The sequence below is a fragment of the Equus quagga genome, chromosome 1 (genome assembly GCF_021613505.1).
Source record: "Equus quagga isolate Etosha38 chromosome 1, UCLA_HA_Equagga_1.0, whole genome shotgun sequence".
Taxonomy (NCBI): domain Eukaryota; kingdom Metazoa; phylum Chordata; class Mammalia; order Perissodactyla; family Equidae; genus Equus; species Equus quagga.
In genome coordinates, this window is record NC_060267.1 from 119030721 (window position 1) to 119045465 (window position 14745).

Consider the following 14745-nt stretch of genomic DNA (forward strand, 5'->3'; position numbering starts at 1 on the left):
TGAGCCATTGCTGGTCTGTATTATTATAATCCTTAAAGAAAACAGTATTATCAAAAAGCTGTAAAATTGTTCATACAGTTTCATTCAGAAATTTCATTAATGGACAATTTTTCTAAGAAAATAATTTAAAGTGTGGAAAACCTGACATTAAAAGATATTTACAAATTGAAAAATATTCTAAGTCACCTAAATTTGCTCCCTACATAAGAAAGGTTAAGTGAATTATGAGGGGAGAAGTTGATCAAAGGATACAAACTTTTAGTTACAAGATGAATAAGTTCTGGAAATCTGATGTACAGCATGGCGACTATAGTTAATAATACTGTATTATATACTTGAAATCTGCTAAGAGAGCAGATAAGTGTTCTCACCACAAAAAAGAAAATAAATGGTAACTATGTGAGGTGATGGATGTGTTAATTAGCTTGACTGCAATCATTTCACGATGTACACATGTATCACAACATATACATGTATCAGATCACATTATACACCTTAAATATATACAATTTCTGTCAATTATATCTCAATAAAGCCGGGGAAAAAAATAAAACCATTAAAAAGATTTAAGCATAAAATAGGTTAAAAAAAGTAAATTATAATACATGAATTTGATAACATACTACTTTTTTCATTGCACAAGTCCGGAGAGCAAAGTAGGAAATGCATGTAATAAGAGTGAATTTAAAAGTAGGATTCAAAAGTGTATGGACACAAACACACCTGACTAGCGGGCACTATATAAAGGTGATCATAGCTGCCAGAAAGGGAGTGGAATTACAGGTAAATTTCTTTTTCTTTAGTTTTTCCCCCTAAACTATAATAAACCATAACATTTTTTTCAGTGGCAGAACATATGCCACTACCTTAAACTAATTTAAGAACACAAAGAAATGATTTGAGCAATCAAAGTCACCACTTGGCTAGAAGAAAGGAGACTGGATCCGTCACAGACAGTATTTTGACAACAGGGTGGGAAAGGGGTGACTGTATCCACCACGCTGGTTCTCTTGGAAGTCTGCAACATTCCAGAAGACTTAAACCCTTTTTCCTTTATAGTTTCCTACAGCCTCACACAGGTGGAACAATGTGAATACCCCGCTTACTATTTTAATATCATGTGCTCAACCACGCAATAAAAGGACCCAGCCATTACTCAAAATAATCTATTCACCTGGAAGGTTCTACTAAAAGAGCATCAAAAGAAAATGTATTTTCCCACTTTGGAGTATGTGTTCAAAATTCAAATATACTTTCCTAAACGAAGAAAAGAAAGGGGGGTCGGGGGGGGTGCACTATTTAAAACTAAATAAATAAATAAACGGTCTTACTATTCAAAGCCTGTCAGGTTAAAACATTCCCAGAGAGACTGATCCTTTTGATAAAAACAGGAGCAAACCTTTGTGCTGTAGCAAATGCAGCTGTGGAATAATCGCACTAATTAGCTGCTCAAGACAAGCCATTGGCTGTGATACTGGGGGAAAAAATCCTTTCAATTAACAGTAAAGCATTCTTGAGACATCTTAAATTAAAATTACTCGTTATCAACCACACTAAGGCTTCAGACTTTAAAGTCGACAACAATATCATTTAAAACATTGACTGAAATAGCCTATCAAAAAAATACGTATTTACACAGTAGACCTGTATAAATAAATGGAAACCTCACCAAAGAAAATCTAGCAGAGTTCAACTAATTGATATTATTCTAATAAATCTTCTCAAAAAAAAAAAAAACCCATGCAAGGAAGAGTGGAGTCACCCCACTGCACACACTCCCTGTGGGATATTTCCATGTTTTTAAAGACGACTCCCAGATTCTCAGCTTTCCTCTCGATCTTTTAAAAATCTTTCTCTTAGAAATAATTGAAGCTGCAATTATCACCTTACAGACCAAAATGAAGCTATCAACACTTCAAAATGTAAGCAGGACCCACAAGCATAATGATTGAAAATCAAAATCAAGATTTATGTGAGAACATTATAGGTGGCTACAAAGCTCATTTTTAAAATGAGGATCTGATGCTGAAGCCACTAATGATAAGCAAGGACAGTTGTCCAAATGCATTTAATTTTAAAAACTAACTGAATTCATCCAGGACCGATAAAGCCCAATCTGCGTTAGATAATCCTAATTCCATGAGTCTGATTCCTTTTAATCAGATTATGTAAAGGTCATTTATTCAACAAATCGTTATTGAGTGTTTCCTCTGTGTCAGGTGCTGGGAATACCTGGTTTCTAATCTCATAGAGTTTAAAGCCACAGTCACATAATTTTTCTGAGATGCCTTAAAATTAAGTCAATTATCTAGATTACCTGACTCTTACCTAGTTCTACGTAGGAAGGAGTACATCTCACTGTAAGAAATCACCCTTTGAAAGCCAAGTGCAGAAGAGGTAAACCTTCGCTGGCACTTAGCCGAATCACTGAAGCCAGACACACAGAGTCCCTGAGAACTGGGGAATGCCCACTGGCGACTCAAGGAGGACCGCCACCAGTTGGACACCAGTTCTAGCTCATTCACTGCCGAGCAGCATGATCTTTAACGAGCCATTCAGCCTCTCTGAACCTCTCCAAAACCCACCTCCCAAATGTACTGCAGCAACTGAGGGAGCTAATATTAGCTAAATTAAAGTGCTCAGCACAGCAGCTGGAACATGGACAAGAGGCAGCCACTAAATGTGACCTGAATTCCTACCTCGATGGCTGGATTTACTTTTAACCTTCAAAGCTGCTCCCTTCTCTGTGATGGTTGAGGTATGTGGACATGTGCTCTGAATTACCTGGTATATTCCTAAATTCAAATAGTTTATTCCACTGCTTTCAGCGAACATCTAAAATAGATCAGAAATTCCATTAAATCCAATACCGCAATAGCTGCCTGACCACCCCTCACCTTTGACAGTGATGCCAGTGTCCCTTTCCTAGACTTTATGCAGCAGCCTGTGGTCTCCACATCATAGCCCTCCAAGGCAGGAATCCAGTGGTCAGTTGAAACAGTCTCTAGCTTAAAGGAGCTGTTAAACTTTTTCCTGCATTTCCTCTCTTCAATTCCGTAGGCAAAGTCCAGGTCTGTCAGCTACTAACCTGTGACCGTGGCCAAGTTAGTCAATCTGTCTGAGCTTTGGTTTTCCTTATTTATAAAGAGTGTTTAATACATCTGCCTCTCAGCATTGTGATGAGGGTTAAAAACTGTAATCGATGTAAAAAGCTTATTAGCACAATGACTGGAACACAGTCCAGTAAAACAAAACATAGTTCAAAATTAGTAGTAAAAAAAAAAAATTAAACCATGAATATGACACTTCTTTTTTGATGCAAGGAGGCAATTTCTTCTAAGCCCATATGCAAGTGTGGACCATAGTAGATCTGTCTTTTAAGGTTTAGGCAATCCGATTTAATTCAGAGAACTTGACAAAATTTTGCAGAGTGGAGAGAGAAGATGATTTATCCTGCAATTCTCTCATGAAATAAAGTAAAAATTCTAGCATTTTTCTGCAGGAAAAATTAACCTTCATTATAATCATTCAGTTGATAGAACTCAAAGCCTAGCATTTGGCTGCACTGGGGTATAATGTAATTATGTCTTAAAAAGCAGAATGGCTGATGTTCACATACACAGTGGAGACACAGAAAGGCAATATTAACCTCACGTACAGGTGAGAAAGCTATGTCGAGGATAGGTCAAGCTACAGGGGCTTCCACATGATCAGCTGGCTCTGTCTAAAATCAAAATGCTCAGCCTCCATCCCTGGAAATTCTCATTTCAGTTTAGGTAAGGCCCAGGAATCAATGTGTCTACAAAAATTCTGCGGCTGATTCTGATGCCTGGCCATGTTTGAAAACTAATAGTGAAACACCCAAGATCACCCATCTATTTAGTAGGAGAGCTGGGACATGAACCCACATCTCTCATTCTTAGACAAGAACACTTTCTTCCGTGTTGGAGAAAAAACACATTCCATTCCCCACCTCCATCCAGTAAGCCTGACGTGAGTTCTGAAGAGTCCTTCTGATGCTGAATTCAACATGGCGAATGGAACGTAACACGAAGGACTACTCACTCCTGAAAAATGGGCTAAGAAACCAAACAAACAAACACATCTGTCCAGAGACTGCCAATGGATCGTCATGGTTAAAACTCAACTACCTTATCATAAGTAAAAGGAACTGATAGGCTGAATCTACAGAAATTGCCCCAACCAGTTTGTTCTGCTAGCAAAAAATTCTCAAGAGTCTTTTGAAAGTGCTTCCACGTACACAAGTCACTGAAATAAGAGTTGGTCAATGGATTTATATTTTAAATGAGAGTCTGGGTATCTAATATTTCAGAATGCTCAGCACTTTCATTATCTTTGTCTTTCCAGTCCTTCCAAAGCAATCACTTTGTCAGTGTAAGGATGATGTTGTCACCATGTATAGTGGAAGCAAGTACCAATAAGAAAATATATTGTCACTTGTACTTAAACTAGCTGAGAGTAAAACTCACGTAAATGTGAAAGGAAAAGATTTCACAGTTTGGCTTCAAAAACTGGGATCTTCTGGACTTCTGTCATCACCAACCTTGGGCTTTAGTGGTCAAGGAAAAAAATGAAAACCTGCCAAAATTCCAGCTTTTTCTGGTAACATTACCAGCTCGGACAATAACTACTCTAGGTTTCTGGCACAGAGAAAATAAAAAGGCTTGCGAAGGCAGCTCGTCTTTCTCCTCTCCTTCCCTTCAACAAATATTTGAATGCTTTCCAAAGGCCAGGTTCTGCTAGACATGAGGGATGTCATGGTGTCCAAAGTGGACAGTACTCCTGTCCTCTGGAGCTCTGTGCCTCTCATTGTACAAAAGGAGGAAAACATTCTAAAAATTATAGCCACCAATTATAAATAAGTTAAAATCTGAAATCTTTACTTGTCAACACCTAGACCCCAACCGGTTAGTAAAAATTGAGGACTCTCCATATCTATTCAGGATTAATATTCTTTAAGCTAGACCTTTAGCAGGTACCAGTAAGAGTAATCTCGATAACTGATTAGATCAAAAGCAAAGAGAACACTAATGAGACTCCCAATATATCAATATTCTTCAAAAGAGGGCACAAAAAAATGATACCCTGTGGTGTAGGAAGAAAACATTAGAATGTTACTTTATATATATTTTATCCATCATTTTTATTTTCTATTTTTGTACACGTATAATGTAATATGAGTATAATGGCACATGTATATACTTTATAAATAAAAATACAAATACGCTGAGAGAGTTTGCTTAAAAAAAAAATTCTTCACCTAGGAGGGATGACCAAAAATGTTTAAGAGATCTCTGTAATATACGACCAATGTTCTTCCAGGCAATTTTCATCATCAGATGTGATTTGAAGTTGGTTATTTTCACCACTCCCAAAGAGTTTCTCATTTCTATAGACTCCAACTAAGGAGAACGTCAATCTCTTACTAAAAGATATTTTCAACCAAGGATATGAGGATGCCATTTACTCATTTTATGACCACGACTGATTTCCATTTTCCACAGATACCACAAGGGGCTGGCACACTCTTAACATTCAATTCTCTTCAGGAAATTGCCTCTGACAGCCAGACCATCAAAAAGTTACAAAGCAGATAAATTTGAGGTGCCCCACACTCCAGCTTTCTCTCTCTCATATCAAGCTTCCCCCCAGAGCACAGTCTAGAATTCTTCTTTACTCTGTCCAAGTACGGAATCCTGTTCACGTCTAGCTGCCACGTTTTAAAAGGCTCTGAAAAACTCACTCCCTACGAGGTGTGCGTAACTCACGTGGCATGACATGACACCCCACCTAAAGTACCTTAAAAGGAAGAGCTTTGTTTATCCAAAACTATGACAACCTAATGACAGAATTCAGACATGAGTGTGAAAGTAATTGGAAGGATCTTTTTTAAAGACAGAAAGTCCTACTATCCTTACTCAAATAATTGTCCCAGGCACAGAGAATGCTCTGTCTACTCATCTGAACAACATCATAACAGGCCAGAGAAGATTCAAAGCCTTAGACTGCCATCACTTAACAATCACTGCATGTCCAGGACATATATACCAAGATGCAAAGTTTGCAATGCTGTCTGGAAATCAAGACAAAAGTACGAATTACGGTCTTAGGAGCAGTGAATGGGTGCCTTGTCACGGTTTAGGGGGCAGCCTTACAAATAGTAATAATGATTTACTGCGATCACATGCTATTTATGCCTGCCCAGCATCCTGTCCCACTTCTCTGGGAAAGTACTCTGATTTCACTTTGAAGAACCAGCTTCCTCACTTTCAGTTTGTAACATACCCCAGGCTTGAAGAGCATATCCACTGAGCGGGCTTGTTCGCCAAGATGGTCCAATAAGAGTCAGCCCCATGCCTTTGACTAGAACTATTGGGGTAAAAGAATTCTCTTTATATTAAGGTTTAAAAAGATGGTAGGATGTAAATCTGGGACTTCCAGGGCCTATGTGGAAAAAAAAGCCAAAGTAGATGAAATAGTAAATGTAAACTGGAAGACGGAACAAAGGACTGAGAAGAAGGAAAAACAAAGAAGGAGTCGGTACTTGGATGGCATTAAGCATCTGGATCAAACCATCCCTGAACCCTTGACAACCCTGGATGTTGGACATTGATTTACAAGGGCCAACCAATCTCCATTTTTGCTTAAGCCAGTTTGATGGTTTCTGTGACATTTTAGAAAATATCAGTTAATCTGAAAAAAAATTGTCAAAGTTTCAACCTAAGGTCTACAACCCAAATAATCCAGTATCCACTCTCCTATTTCTTCCTTGTTTTGGTTGGTACATTGCCACTTACAATATTTCCCAGCTTTCCAGGAGCTAGGTTGCCTTCATGCCCAAGTTTTGCCAATGAGATGTAAGCAGAAATGTCATGAGGTACTTCCAGGAATTATCCTTAAAGAGATATCCTTCTTTGAACCTTCTGCCATCATGTCTCCTGAAATTTGGCTGTAATGGTTGGAGTTCTAGTAGCCATTTGGACCAGAAGGATAAAGCCCAAACTTAAGGATGAAGCTGGAATGTTCTTGGTCCTTCATGACCTGATGGGGCCATCTCCATGAGGAGAGGGATTTTTATATGTTTTATTCACATAAAGATTTCCAAGCACCTAGAAGAATACTTGGCACATAGTAGGATAAATAAATATCTGTTCAGTGGGTAAATTTGGTGTCTCTATCCTAAGAAACACCCTCCCTCATAAAATCAGACAATACTAGAACCTTAGTGTTGGAAGACCTTTGGTCAAACCATTTGCTTGAATCATCCAGTAACAGAAAACACATTCTTCCAAGGAAATCTCAGTTCTAGAGACCTACTGTATTTCCTTAATTCTAATGAACTTTCCCTCCACATTTTAAGACTCGTCAAGTCAGAATAGATCTTATAATTTTATAGTCTTATCTAATAGAGTTTGCTCCTCTCCTAAATAGTTGCCTTATAATCAACAGTGAACTGAACACAAGGAAATACATTCGATAGACAAATACTGTGGCATTGGACTAATCATGGCCCCTTGAAAGCTTAAATGAGTTAGACTTTGGGTAGTTCAGAAATCTGGGCATTGGAGAACCCATCAATAAAAAGGTAGAGGAAGGGCACTGGCCCCGTGGCACAGCGGTTACGTGCACATGTTCCGCTTTGGTGGCCCGGGGTTCGCCAGTTTGGATCCCGGGTGCAGACATGGCACCGCTTGGCACACCATGCTGTGGTAGGCGTCCCACATATAAAGTAGAGGAGGACGGGCACGGATGTTAGCTCAGGGCCAGCCTTCCTCGGCAAAAAGAGGAGGACTGGCGGCAGATGTTAGCTCAGGGCTAATCTTCCTCAAAAAAAAAAAAAAAGGTAGAGGAAGAAACATCAATTCATTCAGTATCTTAAATGAAAATCCATAGAACATAGCTAGCAACAGCATAAGCCCTGGAGCCAGAAGACCTAGGTTGAAATGCCGGCTCTATCATTTCTCAGCTATGTGACTTGGGCAGGATTTTTGACCTGCCCAAGCCTCAATTTTCTCATCTGCAGTATGGAGGTAGAAAAAAGGACCTTTGTCAGAGCAATTATGAGAGCAATTAAATGAGAGGATTAAATGTGTTAATACAGGTAGGATACTTAGAATGGTGGCCGGCACACCATGTAGACAATAAGTAAAAGATAGGCAAGGAATTCTTCTACACTATGTTTCAATTCCTGAACTGGTATCCTCTGAGCATCTTAATACCTCAAAACTAGTGAAAACTCATAATTATTTTGTAGGAAGTCAAAACATTTAGAATGTTGCCTTCTGCTATGGTGTTTCTTCGCTTTCTTAGAGGAAAACATAAAAGAAACAATTCACAGCATGCCCCCTCCCTAAAAGAACAGGCACAAAGAAGTGAATGGGCAAGAGCCCAGAGCATCAGTTTCATCAAAGACGTGTGGTAAGAATTTCACTCTGAGAGTTTATAAGGGAAGCATGCTCCTATGGTGAGTATTTTGGTTACCGAGAAAAATAAATAAATAAATTCAAAATCAATTAAGCAAAAAGAATTGAAATTGAGAATTAATTTAGGTGTCAATTCAAGGGGGACATCACTACTGTCCTTACGCTGCATCAGAATGGCATGTTTTATCCATTCGTGCCATCCATTAATTTGCTTAATATTAATATTTAAAAGAAATTAGTAAGTTACAGAGGACATTCTTGTAGGGTATGAGTCACAAACAGCAGTCACCATCTCCCTATTATTTGATTTACAAAGAAGAAATTTATAACTTCTCTAACATAATGACATTTTAAATACATAACTATATACTTTTGTTCATAAAATACTCTATCATTTTAGAGAGATGAGTAATTAAACTGTTTTAATGACATACAGAATGAAAAACTATCTATAAAAGTAAATTCAATACAGCAAAAATAGCACAAGAAATTAGAAATCATTTTAAAAGCTCCTATAAGACCTATTAAAGATGAACTTTATGAACTTTAACCACACAAATTTGTGGGAATTTGAGTCTTTTTAAGAATCAAATTCTTAAAATAGTTCTGCTACATTTAGTATTTTTCCATCTTTCTTGCTGTCTTTAAACACACCTTCACAAGCTGCTGAACATAATGCTTTTCTGACTTAATCAGAACCTCTCTCATGACCCAGGAACGTTCAGTAAATAATTATTAAGCTCCAGAGGTGGCTTTTGCATAAGTTGATTTGCTTGAATGCCTATTCACTGAGGGACACGGCTTATGTATTGTTTTCAAATCTTATCACTTAACGTTGAAAGTAAATGTTAAAGGCAGTGGGGGGAGCTACCATCTATGTAATATTTCTCCTTTTCAGCATTTCTTTGAAATTGCCAATTTCAAATTTGTTCTACATTTATATGCAGATGATTCTGATGTTTGCATGTTTTCTTTTCCTCTCAAAGAGAAAAAAAATCAATATACAGAAATGCAAATGAGATGTTTATTAATGCAACTGTTACTATTACATCGTGGGGGGGGGGGGGGGGGGGGGGGGGGGGGGAGGGGGGGAGGAGAAACCAAAAATCCAAAGTGTTTGCAATGGGACAGTTTTGACAAATGTTACTAGTTAAGTACACTCGTTTTCCTGAAGAAATCCTCTTTTATTCATGACAAAGCTGGGCTGCAGTGTACCTTGTAATCATACATCACACTCCGTTCTAACTCAGATTTTTCAAACCAGTCATATTTTTTTTTGGCATTATTAATTTGAGACCAACATTCAATTCTCAACGGGAAGGCAAAGAAAATGGGCTAGCATTTTGATCCCCCCCCATTAGTTGTTCTCCTTGTCATAGCCACCTACTAGAGGTTACAGCTGAAGCTGATTAAAGCCACGGTCGCAAAGTAACAGTTCCAGTATTTTTAACTCCCAATAAAACCTTCCCTTTCTCTGTCCTCCCCCTTAAAAAAAAACACAATCGCTCCTGTTAAGTAGTCCCAGGATTATTTCCAGAATAAAACTTCACTTACAGATACAAGCTTTCAAAGGAGCAAGGCATGAACATCTGAACTCTAAGCGCCTCCATCTTTTTTCCTTTAAGGTGTTCTGCAAGCCCTTGGCGAAGAGTGAAAGTCAAACTTAGTTCTGGCTCTGGCTGTGTCACTAGGGGTGGCTCCTGATAAGGCCCTGGAAACTCCAATCCAAACACAGCTCGTGCTAGAACGGTGCCTGCTGTCTGTCTGCAACAGCAGACCTGTTTAATCCAGTACCTACTGTACCTGCAGGACAAAAATGCTGCCTCACACTGCAAAGGGGGCTATGCAAGGACCCGGGCACAGCCAGAAATCCAACCCGGCAGCCGGGCGAGCACCGACTCGGGATGCTGACTTAGCCTTCCCGAGCGCAGGTAGCGGTTGAGGCTTGCAGCGGCTGCGTGTTATTAGAGAACTGGAAAGGAGAGGTAATTTCACATACCGGTGAATTTTTAACCCTTAATAGAGTCACGGGATCTAGCAGAGCTGTGGGATTGCTCGTGCCCCTTCTCAGTTGGGGAGATCTCGGGCATCAGCTCATCACACACCTCTAGCTGCTTTGCATCCGTGCACAGGCATTTCTGGAACTGGAGCTTGATAATTGAACATGCTCTGCTGACAGGCTAGAGGTCAGGACAGCATTCCTTACCCTCAGACCCCTAGAATATAAGGAAGCCTGTTCTTGCCCAGTCCTGGCAGGAGTCAAACACAAGCTGCTTCTCGTTGTGGGCACTACCTTTTGGGACAAACACATCTTTAGGCCATACATCTGTGTATTCTTCTCCAATTAAATTCTGAACACACTGGTATACAAGAAGGAAAAAAACAACAATACATGTTCTCGAAAGACATTTTAAGATTCTGACATGACAACATCAATATTATCAAATATTGATGCAGCTCCTACAGACTCAGCACACCAAGAGGCCCTGCAGTTAGGAAAAGATGTACGTTTCTCCCAACACACAATTCAAAGGTCAGAACAAAGACATCTGACATTGATTAGTTGTGTACGCTGGGCAAGTTACTTCACCTCTCTGTGCCTCAGAGTTTGTCTCCAAAGTAAATGGCTGGAAAACAATGCAATCTCTATAAGCCACAATCAAACTTGAATTCCATAATGTAATGAAATTATCTTTTTAAATTTCCCTTTAATAAGAGGAAATACCCAGCCAGAAGTTTCAGACAAGCTATTTCTGCCTCTCTGTATTCTTTGTTCATCTTTCATCCTTTTGTTTAATAAATATTTATGGAACACCTACTATGTCCCGGGCACTGTGTAAACTCTTGGAGTTTACAGTCTAGGGGGACACACATATTAAATAATCACACAAATAAATAATGATACAGGTGATAACTGCTACAGGGAACTGGAAAAGCTTAAAATGTAAAGGTCAGAGAAGGCTTCCCTTAGGCAGGGACCTCTGGCTGAGAGCTGAGTCGGGGGAGCGGTGGGGGGGTACCTGGGGAGGGATGGAAGAAGAGCCTTCTGAGCAGTGGTAACAACAAATGCAAAACCCTGAGGTGGGGAGTTAGAATGAAGATCCATTGTGGCTGGAGGACAGAGAGGGAGGGAAAAGCATGGCATCTGTGAGACCAAAGCAGTGAGCAGGACCAGACCGTGCAGGATCTGGTAGGCCAGGGAAGGGTACCTGATTTTGTTCCAAGATGAACAGGAAACCATTGAGAGGTTGTAAGCAGGGGAGTGATGGGATCAGATTTGAGTTTTCGGAAAGGTCCCTCTGGCTACTATATTGAGAACCAATTGGAGGAGGGGCAAGATTGGCTACTGCAATGGTCCTGGTAGGAGGTGATGATAGCTCATTGGTTGGGGGGGGGGGGGGGGCAGAGCAGAGAGAAGGAGCAAGAATGGAGATAACTGGAGAAAAGTGGATAGAGTACTAGTAAAACTAAAAACTAATAAATAGGAGTGAGGTGGGGAATCCAGGTGCTGATGCAATAATTGCATTTATTAACAACAGTTATTGAGCACTTTCTACACACTGGGTATTGTGCTGGGTACTGGGGTAAACAGATGACTAAGACACTACACTATTCCTTTTACTAAGCTCCCCCACCTCTCTTCTCCTGCCTCTAGCACAGTAGCGCATAAAAATCAAGAACACAGATCCTGGTGTCAACCTACTCAGGTTCAAATCCCACCACTTACTAATTCTGTGACCTTGTACAAATTTACTAAATTTTCTGCGCCCCAGTTTCTTCACCTGAGAAAGAGGAAATGATAAGTAGCTATCCCATAGGCTATTGTTAGAATCAAAGGAGATAATATACATAACGTGTTTGGCATAGTCTCTGACACGTAGTAAGCTCTCAATTAAAAAATAGCTCTTATGATTATGACTGTGGGTAGGGCTGTTATCCTGGATTCACACTGACTGATCTAAAGAACCAAGGCAAATAGGACAGAGTGAAAGAAAACACACAGACATTGGAAGATCAAGGAAAACAGAGTGGGTAGGAAATTACCATATCAGGACCTTTAAGGGATCATTTTTTAAAAGACTGAGCCGGACTCTCTCCCACCTTGGGCATTATTTGAAACTGCATTAAGTTACAAGGTACCCGGGTAAGCTGTAGAACTGAAACCCTGATTTATTACATGCTTACACACAGGGAAAATCTGTACCCTCCGTTGGCTCTCAAATGTTGAACATGAAACCAATGGTATCAATTCCAGCCATTCCAGCAGGGGATACAATATAATGCCAAATGCTCCCCCGGCATGTTCGGCCAATGACATTGCTTGACTTTTTATCCAGCACAATCCATAACCCCAAGAAAGCTATCCATTGACCATTTATATGAGTGTTTAAATAAAATTACATTTAAAAGGCATGTGTTCAACTTATCCATGGTACTTTAGAAAACTCTATTACACCAGCATTCTCGGAGAATCTTCTTGGACACAGCAATGAAATACCCAGCAGCAAATGGATCAAAGCTTGACTTAAATGTGCATATATGACACCATCTACAAAATTTCTGAAACGTTACATACTTTTCCCCAATACTAAAATACTAGTTCTCAAGCAGTCACTCAATTATTCAACAAATGTCTTCTGAGTGGCAGGAATCATGTCTGTTTGGTTTACCATTGTTACCATTGCTTACCATCACTAGAACCTCGTGGAATAAATAGTCCATGGCTGATGTTGAACAAATATCTTTAAAATGAATTAATCTATAATGTGTAAGCAAGTCTCCTGTGCACATTTGTGCTATCCAAATGAGTACCCTAAGTGCATTACATATGTATATACAGATGCGCACACACACATATACAAACCCTAAATTTAAACACAAACTAAGAAATGGCAGCGGAGGAAAAGGAAAAATAATATTTTAGAGTGAAACGCTGAATGCAGAATAATAATATTACATGTACTCTAATGCATTTCAAATCTTAATTACCATTCCTTGCCCCAAATTCCAGCAAATCAACTAGAGTCATCAGAATTCTTACTGACCTTTTCAAGGATGACCTTAACTAAAATGGAACTTAAATCTATCAACCATCCAAGGGACAGCCAAATTTTTCTTAGGATACTAAATTTGGGCCTCAGAATCTTTTTCGAAGGAAAAAATTCAATCACTATGTCAAACAGGTTAGAGAAGAGATAAGAGGTTTTACTTGTTATCTTGTCCAAAACTCAGCTGAAGAAAAGCAGAACCACTGTTTTATCACAGTCAGAATTCTTATTTTATTTGGGTATCAAATGTTTTATTGCTCCCAAAGCATGCCGTTTTCCTATATCTTTTCTTTTGATAGTCATTGCTTTTTTCAGTAAACTCACATTTCTGCTCACCAGTTCCATGACAGTTAACATTTGAGGGCTTATCGTGTGCCCAGTATTCTCCTGACCCATGAACTGCCTCCTCCATTCAATTTGGAAAGTATCTACCCAGTCTTCACATGTCTCACTAGGATCCTCACCAACGGTTCCCAAATCTATATTCCTATCAGAAGCACCTGGGATTCCTGCTCCCCATCCCACTCCCTTAAAATAAACTCAGGAGCATTTAAAAATATAAATGTCAAAGATCTTTCCCCAAACAAATGACTGAATGACATTCTCCAGGGCTGTGGTTTGGAATTGCGTATTGTTTAAAAGATTCTCATAAAAGTCTAAAGTGAGGTCAGGCCTGGGAACCACTAATATACAATATAACATATTATAATATATATAATTATATATAATATATTTTATGTAAACTGTCTCTCTAAGAGTGGCAGGGAAATACCCAAGAATTTGAATAAAGAAGTCTTTACTTGTACCATTTACTTCTTTAAAGTGTCCACTTGGAATTACTATGGATATGCTTTGAATGTTCGGTGAAAGCCTTATTATGAGGTAATTAAAGAGTACCATGAAGTAGTTATGAAACTCAAACAGTACTCTAGGAGAAATAAATACATCCTCTCTTATCCCCACATGTTATTATGCTCACGTTCTGGGAAAAGTCAGATGCCACCAAAAGGCCCTGCAACTCAAACATTTACTGATTCACCCAGCATGTGAGAGACACTGCTCTCAGTGCTGTGAGAAGACCAAAGGGAAGATGCAGGCGGCTCTGCCTCTCAAGGGCTCACACCACAGAAACGCAAAACTCACATACACACGCCCATCGTTAAGCGTCGGGGTTAGAGAGAAGGCCTACTCCAGGGACTCCATCCCATGGCCGGCTCCTCCTCATCTTTCAGGCAAGGTCTTACAGGTCTTAC

At 39.4% G+C, this 14745-nt stretch overlaps 1 protein-coding gene across 8 annotated transcripts in view; it reads right to left on the minus strand.

Moving 5' to 3' along the window:
* MITF (melanocyte inducing transcription factor) overlaps positions 1-14745 on the minus strand; it is a 209671-nt gene that overhangs the window by 85764 nt on the left and 109162 nt on the right. For 2 of the 8 annotated variants that reach the window (XM_046669259.1, XM_046669249.1), the window contains exon 1: positions 9999-10101. The exons of the other annotated variants lie outside the window; for them this stretch is intronic. In XM_046669259.1, the coding sequence (XP_046525215.1) occupies positions 9999-10054 (56 nt within the window). In that variant the 5' untranslated portion in view covers positions 10055-10101. Of the gene's footprint in view, positions 1-9998; positions 10102-14745 lie in introns of those variants that run through there. 8 annotated transcript variants of the gene reach the window in all.